Source organism: Dromiciops gliroides, chromosome 1 (assembly GCF_019393635.1).
Source record: "Dromiciops gliroides isolate mDroGli1 chromosome 1, mDroGli1.pri, whole genome shotgun sequence".
NCBI lineage: Eukaryota > Metazoa > Chordata > Mammalia > Microbiotheria > Microbiotheriidae > Dromiciops > Dromiciops gliroides.
The window spans coordinates 21,210,779-21,227,309 of record NC_057861.1 but is presented as its reverse complement, the minus strand read 5'-3'; the positions used below and the strand labels follow the sequence as shown (position 1 = coordinate 21,227,309).

Here is a 16,531-nt window from a genome sequence, read left to right as displayed (position 1 = left end):
ACACGGCAGAAGGAATGCTCGGCTCCCTCCCTTGCCTCTGACAGAGCCTGGCTGCTGCGCCTGTGCATAAGGCGAGTCCCGAGGTTACCTAGCAACCTACTCCAAGCCTTAGCAACCAAAAGGGGCAGGGAGAAGTGCCCTAAGGGGCTGGGGAATGAGGGGAAGAAAAGGCGGCAGAAGCGCAGGCGCGGTGGCAGCGACCGAGCCTCGCGAGAGCTGCCGCTGCGCGCGCGACTTGTGGCGGGAACTAAGAGGCTTAGCTGCTCCCGCGCTGTAGTTCAACTGTCTGTCTGTCTGTCCCTCAGGGTCAGCGCCACCATGGAGGCCCCGGCCGTCGGGAGGCAGCAGCAGCAGCCTGCGGTCAAAAGCAGAAACCTGCCCTGGTAGGGGGCTGCGTCCGGGGCGGGGGTGGGGCAGGAATCCCGACAGCCTGGAGGGGGGCTCTGGCGAGGGACAGCGCGCGGGGGTGGGGGGGCGGCTTCCGAGCTGGGGGCGTGTCCAAAGGCCTTGGATTAGGAGAGTTGAGGAAACGGAAGCCCAGAAAAATTGAGGGCAGTGGGGTCTTAGAATTAGAGCTGGAGGCGACTCCAGAGAGCACGGAATCAGGTCTTCTCATTTTGCAGCAAAGGAAACTGAGGCCGAGAGCAGTGAAAGTGACTGAGGGTCATAGATTTAGGGCTGGGATGCTGTCGGTGCCTCACCTCGATACTCTCTACTCCAGCCACCCCCCTCTCTCCTGTTTCTCCTCCTGCTCATCTGACTGCGCCTTCGCAGTCTCAGACTTGGCTGGATCTTCTCCCAGCTCACACCGTTTGTCCAGGGCCTTCTTCTCTTCTCCCTCTATGCGGCTTCACTTGCTGATCTTCAGCTCCCATGGATTTAATTTACTTTTCCTGCCCCAAATGCACTACTGACCTCCAGTCTCATATATACAACTGCCTTTCAGGCATCTCAGACTGGATGTCCAGCAGATGTCTTAAACTCAGGATTTCCAAAACAAAACTCATTATCTTCCCTCCCCCCCCCCCCCCATTACCTACCTTCCCTATAGCTGTCAAGGACACCACCATCCTCCAAGTCCCTCAGGCCTACAACCTAGCAACATCTTGGATTCCTCACTATCTCTCACCGCAGATCCAGTGTGCTGTCAAGGCCTGTCAATTGCACCTCTACAGCATCTCTTGTCCATTTCACCTTTGCAACATCTCCAGTCAATTTCACCTCTGCAGCATCTTACAAATATGTCCCCTTTTCTTGTCTATCATTATATCTCCTGCTGTCACTCTGGTGCAGACCCTCAGCTGCTCATACCTGGACTATTGTAATAGCCTGCTGGTAGGTCCGCCTGTTTCCAGTCCGAGTCCCTTCCTGCCTTTCCAGTCTCCTTTCACCTTACTGCCCTAGACCTACATACTCTGAGGGTCAGTGGCACTGAACATCTTACCATTCATTTATTCCTCACACAAGACACTCCCATCTCCTAACTGGGCATTTTCCTTTTCTATAAAATGAAGGAGTTAGAAAAGTTGTTCCAAAATCCAAATAATATTACAAATTAAGACGCTGAGATTCCATCTCACACCCAGAAAACTGGCCAAGATGATAACATTGTCAGTGTTGGAGGGTCTGCTGAAAGACCCACTAATACATAGTGATGGAGCTCTGAATTAGTTTGGCTGTTCTCGAAAGAAATTTTGATTTCTACTAAAAGATGATATACATGGTCAAACCCTTTACTTTGTGGCTGAGGAGGTCACAGACAGAAAGGTCCCATATGTACCAAAATATTCATAACAGCACTTTTTGCGGTAGCAAAGAACAGAGCCAATGCCCATCACTTGAGAAATAACAATAAATTGTGGTAGGTCTAAGACCTCTGGAACAAAATATTATTGTGCCACAAGAAGCAATAATTAGGAAGAATTTGAAGGAGCTTGGAAAAATGTATGTGTACTTGTGAGTGAGTGAAGTAAGCAGAACCAAGAAAGCTCAATGACTGCATGCCCCCCCCCCCCATCCCCACCCAGCTCCTGAGCCTGGTCAGCTTTACCTTCATCGCTCATGAGAGCTCACAAGGCTCCAAGGGGTCCCCTTTGCCTCCAAGATCCAGTGCAAACTCCTTGGATTGGCATTTAAAGCCCTTTACCGCCTCCCTTTTCAGAGTTGGTACACTCTACTGTTCCCCTTTATGCACTGGCTCCAGTCAGACTGGCCTAATTGCTGTCCCTCACACATGATCTTCCATCTCCCATTTCCCAGTCTTTGAACTAGCCGTACCCATGCCTGTTCTTTCTTTACCTCCATCCTTCAGAATCCCAGCCTCCTCTGGAACTCAGCCTAGGTGGCACCTCCTGCTACATAGAGGGCCTTTCCTGATCCCCCTCCAGCTACTGCTGCTTTCCCCATCAACCCCCGAAATTACCTTATGTTTATTTTACACATGTTTTTGCATCAGTTTGTACACGTTGTTTCCCCTGATGTAAGCTCCTGGGGGCATGAACTGCCTTTGTTACTGTCTTCTTGTCTCTCCTGCCAAGTTTAGTTCCCAGCATATGACAAGCTCTTAATAAATGCTTGTTGGTTGGTTGATAAACAGTATAAACAGAACCACCCCCCCCAATAAAGAACTGAATATTATTTAGTCATAATGATCAAGTGTCACCTTGGAGAAGAGTTGAGAAAATATTTCCCCCTCCCTTCTTTGCAGAGGTGGAAGTGCATGTGGAATGTTGCACATACACGGCTGCATATACATGACAAAAACCTGGCGTTCCATTCTCTAATAATCGCCCATCTCACTAAGCTTTATAGCTCCTACCCCAGCACCTCATCCTCATCTTTCCCTGATGGCTCTGCTTTCATCCCTTCTTCGTTTTATCCTTTGGTGGACCAGGTCACTTAAAAGCCTTCCTCTGCTCTGGAAGCTCTAGCACTCTTGTCTGGTTGGAAAGAAGGGAGGGTTTATTAAGCACCTGATACGTGCCTGGTACTTTACAAGTATTATCTCCTTTGATCCTCCCAACTGCCTTATGTTGGTAGGTACTATTATATCCATTTTACAACCCAGAAAACCAGGGCAGATACAGGTTAAGTGACTTGCCCAGAGTCACACAGCTAGTGTCTGAGGTCAAATTTGAACTCAGGTCTTCCTGACTCCAGTCCCACCACTCTGTCCACTGTTACTCCTCTGTTGCTCCTCCCATCTTGCCGAACATTAACCCTGGATCATTCCTGTGCTCTGCATCCTGGGGTCCTACCGGCATCCTGCTAAAAAAGTCACATCCAGCCATGCTGACTTGGTCCTCTATAAATTGGTGTTATCTAATCCCAACGGGATCCTCACTCCTGCAAGGAGGCCATCATCTTACTCCCCACTCTCCAATTGATTCTGTCTTCCACTTCACAGTGGCTCTTGCAAACCTTCTCCTTTGTCCTCAAGGCTCCAATACTGGCTCCTTGCTCGACCCTCAGAGCTGAGAACCCACCTCCCGCTTTGCTGAAAAAGTAGAAGCACTTTGCTGGGAGCTCCCTCTCCTCCACATCTGAGCGCCCTTTCATCTCCTCCCTCGTCTTATGGAAGTCCTCCTTTCGTCCACCTCCCCTCTGTGAAAGGGCGCTCAGAGAGGACAGCACCTCAGATATGAGGGCTGCGCTTCCACCTGTGGCTCCAGAAAGCTGTAGATTGCACAGCAGCCACACCCTGGTGAGACCATCTCGGCAGACTGCTACACCAGGGGAGGGTAACTGACAGGCCTCAAACCTGTCCTCGAGTTGGGAGGGGGTGCCTGCCCCAAACTTGGGAAGACTTCCCCTGGTGGATTGGGCAGGTGAGAACCGTTTGTTCCAATGGCCATGAAGGCTCCTGAAGCAGGCACTGTGGAGGCTTAGAGCTTGGTCAGACATGGCAGATGCCATGGTCATCCGATGTACCCCCGGCCATCGACAGCTGACATCAGTGACTGGGAGAAAGAGGGAGACTTTGTGCACCTCTGCCTCCCTTAAATCCAATTCAAAAGCCAATCAAGGCCTCACCTGACACATCACTGGTCCTCTCAGAAGGATGAACAATGACAACATAAAGGGGCAATCGTTTCCTCTACTTTGGCATAGCTCCAATTCTTTGAAGTCCTCTTTCAATCAAACCTCAGTCCACCTTTTTCAGTTTTCCCAGACCCTTGGGGGCCAAGCAGAACCATCTAAACCCTCTTCCAGAGGCGGGGGGCCTCCAGATAGTTACACACAGGCCACTACGCCCCCACCACCACCACCACCACCGTCTTCTCTGAGCTAAATATCCCTGATTCCTTTGACAACAAGCTGGACCCCTAGCAGGGGCTCACTGGTTCTGCTTCCTCTGGCTCAGAAGGAATCCTGGGAGAAATGTTGGGGAGAGGAGAATACAGATTTTACATAATAATACCAGATACTTTATCCCATTTTGTGACTTCCTTGTCTCCAATCAGTGATAATAAGACTTCTGGCCACTAGGCCACTGCCCTAATGGCCAGCTTCTTAAACCGTGGGTTGTGACCCCATAGTAGTCGTGTAACTGAGTGTGGGGGTTACAAGAAATTTGGCAATAGTAAAAGGTTATGTATACTTATTTTACATACTTCTCTGCCTGGAGTAGAGTAAAAGTTTCTCAGTCAAAAAGGGGTTGAGAGTGGGAAAAGTTTAACAAGCCCTGCCCTAATTCAGGCCTTTCGACCTCTCACCTGGGCTGTTGCAAAGGCCTCCTGATTGGTCTCCCTGTTTCTAGTCTCCTTTTCTTCTCCGTCCCTCACACAGCTGCCCAAATAATCGTCCTGAAGAACAAGTCTGACCGTGTCACTCTCCTGCTCCATAGAGGCTTCCTCTTGCCTCTGAGATAAAGTGATGACACCGTTTGGGATCTAAGGTCCTTCCTAGTCTGGCTCCAGTTGGCCTTCCTGGGGTCATTGCACATGACTCCCCTTCACAAAATTCCAGCCAACTTGACGTGTTTGCGGCCTCCATCTCCCTGCTGTCTGTCCGTTCCTCCTCACGTGCTTAGCTTCTTGGGAGGCCCAGCCTTTCATGACCCCATTTAGTTCTCTGATTGCTTGTGGCCGTATCTCTGTGTGTAACCTTTCCCCTCCCACAGGACTGTCCTTCAGACACTTAAACAGCAATCATGTCCATCGGCTGTGAGCTCCTTATGGATGAGGGAGGAGTTTTTGTCTTGGCAGACCTAGCGCAATGTGTTGCACATGGAAACTTCATGAGTATTTGTTGAATTGAATTCAGTTGAAGGAAATTAATCATTATACTTCATCAAGAAAAGGTCCATTTATCTGGAGCCAAGAGGGACCTAAGATGTTGTCTAGTCAAAAAAATAAATAAATAAATTGGAGAAAAGAAAAAGAAAAAAAAAAAGAAGTTGTCTAGTCTAAACCCCCTGTTGGACAGATGAAAAAAATGGACCTAGAGAGGCCACGCCCAGGGTCACGTAGACACTTGTGGAGTGGTTTGGAATCCGGCATTAGTGCTCATTGAACCACATTGTCTCTAGCCCATGTTGTCTTGGGGAACAAATAAGCACAGGCACAACCGTCTTCACAAACATCTGGAGCCCCATAGGTAATGATTTGCACTCCACAAATAATTTAGAATGCATGAGAATTCTCAGTGGGAACACCATGGGATTTAATTACATATGCTAACATCTTTTGGCCTATGTTTACACTGTAATATATCTGGAAATTCTCATTTCAGGGTTGAAAAGTATCGACCACAGACACTGAATGACCTAATCTCTCATCAGGATGTTCTTAGCACCAGTAAGTGTCAGTGTTTCAGAACCATAGATGTAGAGGCCATTAATAACCCTTGTCCTCCCATTCAGAGGGCCCGAGTGTCCTGCCATTGTCTTCCCAATGGTGGCATAACAGTGTTTTTAATGCTTTGTCATGCTGGAATATGCACTAAGGTTTCCACACCCTGGCATTGGGGGCTGAAGGAGCCACTCACCTAAGCAGGTAAATGTGCAAAGTTTGAGGATCCCTCTCTTCTTCTCCATCTTCAGTCCAAAAATTTATCAGCGAAGATCGACTGCCCCATCTGCTTCTCTATGGCCCCCCTGGGACGGGAAAGACATCCACCATCCTGGCCTGTGCCAAACAACTCTACAAAGACAAAGAGTTCAACTCTATGGTCCTAGAGGTGAGTTTGCTCTTACTGTGGAATTTGACATTTACAGAGTGCTTTACTGGTCTTCTCTCCTTTGAGCCATGACTGCATGAGATAGGCAGGTACTCCAGCTGTCCTTAGCATAGACATGAGGTCATGGGGGCTCAGAGAGTTTAGATGACTTTGTTACAAAGCCTCATAGGCTCTAAGTTGGGTCTAAGTTCAGTGCAACAGGACATCTAGCACTGTTTCCCAGGTGGCTGTTGGTATGGTTGTAGAATAATCCAGGATATTCAGTTTATCTTCAAGTCTTCGATAACATAATTGTTTTTCTTTTGCTTTGAAAAGTAAGCCCAGGGGCAGCTAGGTAGCGCTGTGAATAAAGCACCAGCCCTGAGTTCAAATCCAGCCTCAGACACTTGACATTTACTAGCTGTGTGACCCTGGGCAAGTCACTTAACCCCAATTGCCTTACCCAAAAAAAAAAAAAGGAGAAAGAAAAGTAAGCCCAATTAGTAGCCTGAGACCAGATGAGTTATGAGGCATTTCTCAGTTTACTTCTAACAGCGGCATCACATGGGTGTAAGTTAGTACTAGTTAATAGAACACCTCTCCAAAGGCACCTGATTGTATTTCTCGGGACTTTCCCTTGCTTTTGTTATCTTTTCCCTATAGCCAGTTGCAGCCTTTCAAGATTTTGAAATCTAAGTGTGCTCTCACAGAGGCAGGCTTTATATATATTATGATGTTCTATTCCGTTACATTTTTAATACTGTCACAATTATAACAGTGCTATTGTTACCATTCTTTGTGTTTTAATGTAGTAAAAATTTTTTAGCTTATGACAATATTCTCTCAAGTATCCTTGCCTGATTTGCTTGTAGTTCCTATATAGCTGTGCAGCTAACTGTTCCTTTAATTTTGATGAGTGTGCTTATCCTCTAATTAAGAAATAGGGTTGATTTTCAGAGACACTGCCCAGTAATTGGCATGTGTGCTTTTTAAATTTGTAGCAGTTTTTTTCTCAGTATTCTAGACCCAGAGAGTTTTATGCTATTGGAATGAATCGAGGGAAGCTTTGTTAAAGCCAAAAGTTTGTACACAGTAGACCCAGCCCTCCATCCACCATGTGATTCTGACAATCTTTTCTCCCTTTAGCTCAATGCTTCTGATGACCGAGGAATAGATATTGTACGGGGACCAATCTTGAGCTTTGCCAGCACAAGGACAATATTTAAGTAAGAACTATTGGGTACATTTTCTCTCTGAGGATTTTAAACACTGAAGAGAAAGCCTAATTTATTACTCCCTTTCCCACTTCTTTTACTGTCTTAAAAAGATAGAATAGGGGCAGGTAGGTAGGCCAATGGATAAAGCACCAGCCCTGGATTCAGGAGGACCTGAGTTCAAATCCAGCCTCAGACACTTGACACTAGCTTTGGGACTCTGGGCAAGTCACTTAACCCTCATTGCCCTGCCCCCCCCCCAAAAAAAAAGGAGCAAGAGAGAAAAGATAGAATAACAATAAAACTTAACCACTTAAGAGAGACATGATATTAAGGAGACTAAATGGTAGATAGTGGACATGGCAGCCCAGAAACATTTTCCAAGGCAAATTTTACATGACATTTTAAAATACAGTACAGTCAGTTAAGGCCTATTATTGCTGATCTAGGCTTGGTGGCTTCTCCACTAAGATTTATCATATAGTTGTTTTAATTAAGGGTGGGAAAGACCAGCTGAGCATGGTGTTTGGAAAGGCGTAGGAAAAAAGAATAAAGGGCTCAAGTATGTGCAGCTTGAAAAAAGAGGCTGGCCCTCGGGATAACAGGTCATGCCAGGAAGTTATGTGGAGAGAGGGTGGTGAGACAAACATAGAAGGATTGGGGGAAGCCGGGAGGTCCTAGTGCATGGCCCAGGGAGGAAGCACACGGGGAGACTGGCCCCTGAAAGGCAAGAGCTCCTGGGCCGAGAGGTTGGGGAACTCCAGAACCAAGAGGTCAGGGAGCTCCTGCAGCTGCCGATTTTCAGGAGGTGCCAGTAGCAGTTGCTTCCTTGTTGCTGAAGGCCTGAAGAGTCTGTCTTCACTCTGTGGCAGAGCCTGAGCCCGGTATCCATGCTGGTGGCAGAGTGCCTTTATTCACCCGAAGTTGGGCTGCTCAGTTAGAGCGGGCTTTGGGTTGTTTCCCCCTCCACGCCACCACCACCCGCCCCCCCATTCCTTAGAGCTGAGGTTGCCTGTGTGGCCAAAAGGTGAAAGAAAATTGGAGAAAATCTGTAAGACTTTTTTTTTTTTTAACTAGGAAAGGTTTTAAACTTGTCATATTGGATGAGGCAGATGCCATGACCCAGGATGCTCAGAATGCCTTGAGAAGAGGTGAGAGGAGCTAATGGGCTCACTTACTTATTAGTTGTTTTTCCATTAACTAAATTCCTTTTTCTTCTGTGTTCTTCGTTAATTGTACCTGTGCATGCACCTGTGGAATGAGAGTTCAGTAATGGTTGGCCGTGGCAAGGCACCTGGACCTGCCAGATATTAGTGTGAAATCCACACTTTTTCTGCTTGTTTTCAGTAGCAGGGTGCTAGTGCAGTTTGGAAGGAGTCTTCCCAATGGCCAAGGTTGGGGGTGTTAACTGCACTGGGGATCCAAGCATGACCAGACATGCTCTCCTGAAGACTTTTGTTGGAGATGGTGGGTAGGTCATCCTTCATTCCAGGATTATTCAAATGGTCTTTTCATTCCTGGATTTATGACATACAAAATATTGACAAGGAATAATTCCCAAGGTGATGGTAAGAGCTCTCTTAGAGAACTGAGATTTCTTCACAGTGTGACAGATGGACACTTTGGCATGAGATGCCCTCGACCAGCTCATCACAAAACTAATTAGCTAATTTCCTCCAAAAGAGTATTTATTGGTAGTCTGGCTCCCCTTTTAGGTTCTGAAGTGTTGTCCTGTGAGAGATCTGATCTCCTCAGAAGTTTCTGTGGGAGTGTGCAATTGCAATCCGTGCTTTTGAAGAGACCGATTCCTCCCTGGTCTGGAATCTCCTCTAGACTAAGATGTTTTGGCAGCTTTTCTTTGGCATCAGGCTGTGGAGTCACTTCCAGCCTGGGCAGACACCATCACCACAACATGAAGCCTACAGGCCTAGGGCTATAGGTCTTTGCGATCTAAGTCGTCTCTTCTGAGGCCCCTTGTAGGGTTTCCCAGACCAGGTTGAAAGCCCCCTGCTGGGGAATCTCACTGTGAAACCAGGCAGCTCTCTTCTCTGTTCTCTGACTTGAACCTTTAGTTGGGGGGAGTAGGGGGGGTGTGGGGGGGGCGGGGGGAGCTGCTGCATTATCACAGCCACAGAAATAGCAACAGGGATAACCTCGTGGGGTGAGTCTACCAGACTTCATGTCTGGATATATGGTAGATTTGGTCAACAAGCATTCATTAAATATCTGCCAAGGGATGGGCACAGGGCTTGGCCCTGGTAATTCAGAGACCAATGGGGAATCATCTCTGTTCTCAAGGAGCACCCTACTGCTGCAGGGGAGGATGACAGAATGAGAGCCAGGTTATGGTTGAGCTTCTCGCCCTGTGAAGGGGGTGCACACACAGCCCCTCAGCTCTGAGCCTACCCTTATCCTGCCGCTCTGCCCTCTTGCAGTTAGCCCTGCAGTGTGAGGGCATCACCCCAGTTTTCTTTCCTCCTGTGGATCCTTCTCATGACATATGGAAGTCCAAACCCCTGGAAACTTTAGAATATTAATCCTGAGGTCCCCATCATGGAAAGTTTATTTGTGTGTGTTTTTAACCTCTCTTCCCAGTGATTGAGAAATTTACGGAGAATACCAGGTTTTGCCTCATCTGTAATTATCTGTCAAAGATCATCCCCGCCCTGCAGTCTCGATGTACGAGGTTCCGATTTGGCCCCTTGACTCCTGAGCTGATGGTTCCCCGCCTGGAGCACGTTGTAGGAGAAGAGAAGTGAGTACGGTGAACAAGTAGATGGAGGAGGACTGGAGCATCCACCAGCCTCCCACCTCCTCCACTCTGACCTGTCCTCTTCACCAGAGTAATGGAGTTCTTCATTTCCTCGACTCTTTCCTTCTTTCTTGAGTGCCCTGCTAATTCACTCCTGCTCTCCTTCAGTCATTAGAGACTGCACTTGGCCAGGTCTCTGTCCTTTCTGCTGCCAATTTCTCTAAATCTTCATGGCTAGGAGGGAAGTTTCTGAGAGACAATATTCTGTGTGATCAGATGCTAAAGAAGCAGGGTCCATCTCTGGTCTGCCACCTCAGGCCGGTGATTCAACCTCTCTGGACCTCAGATCCCTCATCCCAAATGAGGGGCTTGGACTGGAAAAGTTTTACTATCCCTTTTAGCTTGAGATCGGTGATGCTGTGACGTCTGGAGACTGCTCTAACTAGTCTTGTCCAACAGAGGAACAAACATAGCCTGTGTCTAGTTCTAAACAGATAATCTTTGTAGATTATGTGGGTAGTTACTACTTAAGGAGGCCTGAGACTAAAAAAACCAGCATTGTTTCTCAGTCAGGCCTGGAGCCTCCATTTTGGGATCCTAAAACCAACCTACCATCCTTCCTTCTGTCCTTCCATCTTTCTTTCTTTCCTCCCTCCCTCCCTCCCTCCTTCCTTCCTTTCCTCCCTTCCTTCCTTCAAGGATCATTTGCTATTTTATGGGAACTTCTTTTCTTGTAGTGTTGACATAACCGAAGATGGAATGAAAGCACTTGTCACCCTTTCTAGTGGTGATATGCGAAGGGCCCTGAACATTCTGCAGGTATGGTTGGCCTCTGAACTATGTTCTAAATGTTGCTTTGGAATGAGTCCCCCAGGGAGGGAAGGGGCAGCCACGCAGCTTGTCCATGAGTTCAGGACCCGAAGCAGAAAGGCTCACAACAGCTGTGAGGACGGATGAGCCGCTCGGCAGCCAGCCTCTCAAAGTGCCGCCTGAGGCCTTCATCATGTGCCCTCTATGCGTCCCAGCATCACCCATCCCGTTCATTCTCTGTGTCCCTTAGAGTCCTACAGCTCAGTGTCCCAGAGGCATCTCAGACTCAGTACTACCCAAGCAAAACTACCTCTTCTCCAAACCTGCTTGTTCGCCCAACTTGATTATTTCTGTCAAATACTAATTATTTTACTAATATCAGCCAAGTCACTCAGGCCTGAAACCTCAGTGACACCCTCCCCCACACAGTTGGTTAGGAAGTCCTGTCTGTTCTGCTTGAATAGGCCCCTGCACCGATCCCTTCATCCTTCCTGCTCACACGGATCCCTCCTAGTTCAGGCCCCCCTGGCCTTGAGCCTGCATCATTTCCGTAGCTTCCTAGCTAACCTGCCTGCCTCTAGTCTTCTCCAGTTCACCCACCACACAGCTGCCAAAATGCTCTACGGGAACAGATCTGGCCAAGTCGTTCTAAGGCTCATAGATTTCAAACTGGAAAGGACCTCAGAGGCTCTTGATTCCAAATCCCTCATTTTGTAGTAAATGAAGAATCTAGGCCCAGAGAGGTTAAGAGCCTTTCCCAGGGTCACACAGTGTCTGAGGCAGGATTTGAACCTGGGACTTTGTGAATCCACATCCAGTACTCTATCCCCTGCTCCGTGCTGCCTCATATTCCTTACTCAAAACTTCTGCAGTTCCATGTTGTCTGTCAGAAGAGTTCTTGATGTGGGGTCCACACACCCCCAGGACATTGATAGACCTCAAGGGGCAGGGCAGGGGAGGAGAGGACCCATAAACTTGGATAAAAAAAATGTTTTATTTTCTCTAATCTCTAACAGAAATTTTAGCATTTCCTTCAGATATGAATTTTTTAAAATATGCTGCGAAAACCATGAGGAGGCATGTGTGCTCTCAGATTAGAGGGAACAGGAAGAGTCCCATTCCCAGCATGGAAAATTCTCCAGGGAATCAGGTCTTACTGGGGGGAGGGGAGTTTGGCCTGGATCCCAGGTGGCTTCTTAGCAGGCCCCTGGCAGGGTGGCCCAGCCTGTTTCCTCTTGACTTATCTGTAGTACAATGCCTATCATGATCACACAAATCTGGTTCTCCTCCCGGGCAGAGCACCAACATGGCTTTTGGGAAGGTAACTGAGGAGACAGTGTACACCTGCACAGGACACCCCCTCAAGGCTGACATCGCCAACATCCTGGACTGGATGTTGAACCAGGACTTTACCACAGCATACAGAAGTATCCTTTGCTGAGCTCGACTGTAAGGCAATCACAGGGTTATCTTTAGAACCCAGCACCAAATTAAAAGCCTTGTAGCTTCAAGGCCTCAGCTCTTCCCAGCTGAAGTGCAGGCGCTGCTGTGATGAGGAGGGAGGAGCAATGTTCATTAGGTGCCTGCACGTCCAAAGGGCACAGATGGAGCAGACACGGTATCTCTCTAACATAGTTATTTAAAGAGCAGACAGGTGTATTCTGAAACCTATATAATTTTTTAAATAACATTTCCTTCCAATTACATGTTAAAACAACTTTTTACTTTTTAGGTTCTGGGTTCCAGATTCTATCCCTTCTCCCCTCCCTGAGATGGCAAGCAATCTGATATAGGTTATACATGTGCAATCATTTTGTTCTGTCCAGCAAAGTGATAAGGGAACTGTTCTTTTGGGGAAGCTCATTAGATGAAATAAATATCTTTTTTAAAAACAGTAGGGGCTTCCAAAGAACAAATAGAGGGCATCCCCCTCTTTCTTCAAAAAGGTGAGGAAGGGGGGTCATGACTATGTGTCTGGAACACACCATATCATGCCAGAATGGCTCAGTGTTGGCTAGCTTTGCTGAGCTGTTTCTGGGAGCAGGGGAGGGATACATTCAAAAATGTAGGTGATGTTTATTAAAAAAAAAAAAAGATAGCCATACCGATTTATCCTTTTAAATAAATAATAAGTGGGGCCCATTATAAAACCCGGGGTACCAATCTAGGTGTTAAGTTTCCATCATCACAGTATGTTAAAAACCATTTGCGTGGCTTCGAGAGCTTGTTCTGTTTGCCTTGACCAGGTTTCCTTTCCAGATATCATGGAGCTGAAAACCCTGAAGGGTTTGGCCCTGCATGACATTCTGACGGAGATCCACTTATTTGTACATCGAGGTAACGTGGGTTCTTACCTTGCCTTCCTTGGAGAATACGTTGCAGAAAATGATGGTTGGGAAGGAGAACATGGGAAAGGGAGGAAAATGTCAGACACGTTCCTCTGACACCATATCTGAGAACATGGTGTTAAGGAGACCCCTCCACCATCACCTTTTGCCCAGAACAGTTGGGGGAAGGAGAGTGGCAGGGTTTGTTCTGCTGGGGTCCTTCACAACCCTGAATTCTTTCTAGAAACACATTCACAGAAGGGAAGAAGATGATACAGTGTCATCATCTAAGTGGAAACTCTTTAAGTAAAAACACTATAATGGAAATCCCACCGTGATTTGTTTAGTATTTGCCCTTTAGGTCAGTATTTCTGGAATTTGGTGGAAGCATCCAGAAACTCAATGCCAGATGCTATTCCCTTTTCCCTTTCTGAGAGGTAACTATCAGCAAAATGATGTGGCGAGCCAGGTCCATAAGCTATTGATGGACAGTGTCCTTAGAGGCCTCTTCCCTACTGAATACCATGTGACCTTATGTCAAAGAGTATGGTTTTCAGAAGCACAGATTCACCTCTGCATGAGAAGTTTCTAAATTTGTCTCCTACTTCCCTTCCTATCCTAGGAATGGCCATCACCCTGTCATTTAATTGTAGAAGTCGTTCTGAAGGCATGATCACAATTGTCCCACTTAGCTAGGGGGAAAAAAGAATTCTTGGGTAAAACCATGAGTTTTCTTGGCGGGGGTAGGGCATGGTTTCATGCTGGTTTAAAAAAAAAAAAAAAAGGACAGTGAAGAACTTGCTTGCCTATCTAGGGGCTAACTTGCATCCCTCTTGTTTGTGGGATGCTCAGAGGAGCCACAAGTATTAATCAGAGATGCTGACCTACAGCTGAGTCATTTAATTCTTGTCTTTTAATGGGACATTCTTGTAGTTTCTTTCACTACATATCTCCTTGATTCAAGCTTAGCAGCTATTAAAATGCAGACACAGTACTTTCTAAGCATCAGTTTTCTCTCCATCTGGTACTGGGTTTCTTGTTGTAGTTAAAACCGCTAAATTCTGAGTGTTAATCTTAGGAAATTTCCCTGGGCTTGTATTTCCCCTATACCAAGTTCATGGTATAGGTGTATGACGGTCACACAGAGAGCTGGAAAGGGACTTTAGTGGTCATCTAGGCCAGTGGTATAAAACTCAAGTAGAAATGGAGCCACTAAACCAGACATAAGGATTTCTAGGGAAGCATACTGACTTAGAAAACCACATGTTAACATTATCTGTGTTCTATTGCATTGTTATTTATTTTGTAAGATATTTCCCAATTACATGTTTGGTTTTTTTGTGGGGCAGTGAGGGTTAAGTGACTTGCCCAGGGTCACACAGCTAGTAAGTTTCAAGTGTTTGAGGCCGGATTTGAACTCAGGTCCTCCTGAATCCAATGCTGGTGCTTTATCCACAGTACCACCTAGCTGCCCCTCCCAATTACATTTTAATCTAGTTCAAGCCCAGCATCTGTTTGACACTTCTAATGGAGACCAAACCTGTTTTCTAAAATGAGAATAAAGATCTCTGTCTAGAAGAGTAGCTTTATCACTTGATATTAAGATGCCCCGGCAGTTTTTTTTGTACTGGGGGTTATTGGCTCACTCTGGGGATTTAGAGGTGAAACTGTGTCTTTTTACTTGACCATCCAATAAGAGCACCCATATTGTAATTCCAGTTTCATTTAAACTGAGTGTAATGTGCCCATATGTGTTTTAAAACAATCTACATATTGATCAGCAGCAACACCCTAAGGTTGGGGAGTAGTAACTCACTCCTTGGCTTTGATATTTCTTTCTCCATCCAGTTGACTTTCCACCTCCAGTTCGAATACATTTGCTGATCAAAATGGCAGACATCGAGTAAGTATTCACATAATCCACCCAAATTTTACATTCTAATTATTTTGCAGTCACAGCCTTTTTTTTTTTTAATTCAGATTGCTTTGTTATTGCTTTGATTTTTCTACTTCAGGGCTAAATTTGTGATGGGCTCAGAAGTGGGCTACAAGAGATTTGGACTCAAAAGCCATTTAAGCAATAACCCACCCAACAGCGTTCCTTTGGGGAACAGAGTACACAGAAACCTCATTTAACCGTCAACTCCAACAAATGCAATTAGCCTTTAAAGGAAGGCAGGCAGTACTGAACAATAAGCTGTGTCCATCCACTGGGGCAGCTAATCTCATTTACTGGTGCTTGATGGATTATTCTTTACGCCTTACTTCTGAGGTCACTTTGCCTATACCCATCGCATGCGGATGGGTTTTTCCTTAAGTTTCTGGCCAGGTTCCCGTAATAGCAAAGCACTTACAAGGGACCGTGATGTACCTACATTCAGCATCGATAAAATACACAATCGCTTTCTCCTTGGCCAGCGTTCCCACTTGAAATTCCTGGTTCCATACTGAATAAATAAGATAACCAAAATGCCTTTGTTGCATGGGAGGCGGGTGGAGGAAAGCCAAAACTTCATTTTGAAACTGTACTAGTTATCTTTTTTACAGTTTGATAAGAATGGCTTAAAAAAATTGAATTCAGACAGTTGTTACTTAAAAGTAACATTAAATCGGTTCAAGAACTTTGTTTTGCTCTTCTCAGCAGCTTATGACAGACATTTAATTACATTGTCTTGGGTTTGGGGGTTGGGGGCTGGGGAGAGGGATTGGGAATTGAAGCTTCCATGCCACAAGGCATGATTTTTGTCCAGAACAATGTTTCCTTGCTTCCTTTGCTCCAAAGTGTCAGCATCTCTAATGGGCACTTGTTTAATGTTGTAGACACAGACTTGCTGTTGGCACAAGTGAGAAGATTCAGCTAAGTTCCCTCATTGCTGCTTTTCAAGTCACCAGAGATTTAATTGTAGCAGAAGCCTGAGCAAGAGCTATGATTAGAAAACAAAGGACTTCTACTTCTCTGACTCTTGGGGTGAAGCAGTGGCCCCAGGGCTAGAAATGGACAAGAAGTGCTGGAAATGTTGACCTTCCCCATTTGGGTAATAAGGAACTGAAAGGACATCTGGGGGTTCCAATTTCATGGTCTGACTGTAGGATGTCCAGTTTAGTGAAGGCCTTTCTGCCCTCCTGGGGCTCTGATCAAGGGAGAGTAGTGCTCAAGGGTGCCCCATCTGGAGCTGTCCCAGAGAATAAATAATGTTTGTATCTCAAATATAATTTGTGATAATATCTTTGTCTACTTATCATTATTGGATTTGGGGTGGGGGCACGCA

At 46.3% G+C, this 16,531-nt stretch overlaps 1 protein-coding gene across 1 annotated transcript; it reads left to right on the top strand.

Annotated features, from left to right (window-relative positions):
* Positions 1-247: 247 nt before the first annotated feature.
* On the top strand, positions 248-16,487 carry RFC5 (replication factor C subunit 5). The gene is made up of 11 exons (XM_043975836.1): positions 248-383; positions 5,734-5,798; positions 6,044-6,180; positions 7,306-7,385; positions 8,451-8,524; positions 9,969-10,128; positions 10,863-10,944; positions 12,233-12,362; positions 13,195-13,272; positions 15,111-15,165; positions 16,083-16,487. Exons 1-11 carry the CDS (start codon positions 319-321, stop codon positions 16,177-16,179), a joined length of 1,023 nt encoding a protein of 340 aa, XP_043831771.1. The 5' UTR covers positions 248-318; the 3' UTR covers positions 16,180-16,487.
* Positions 16,488-16,531: the final 44 nt, after the last annotated feature.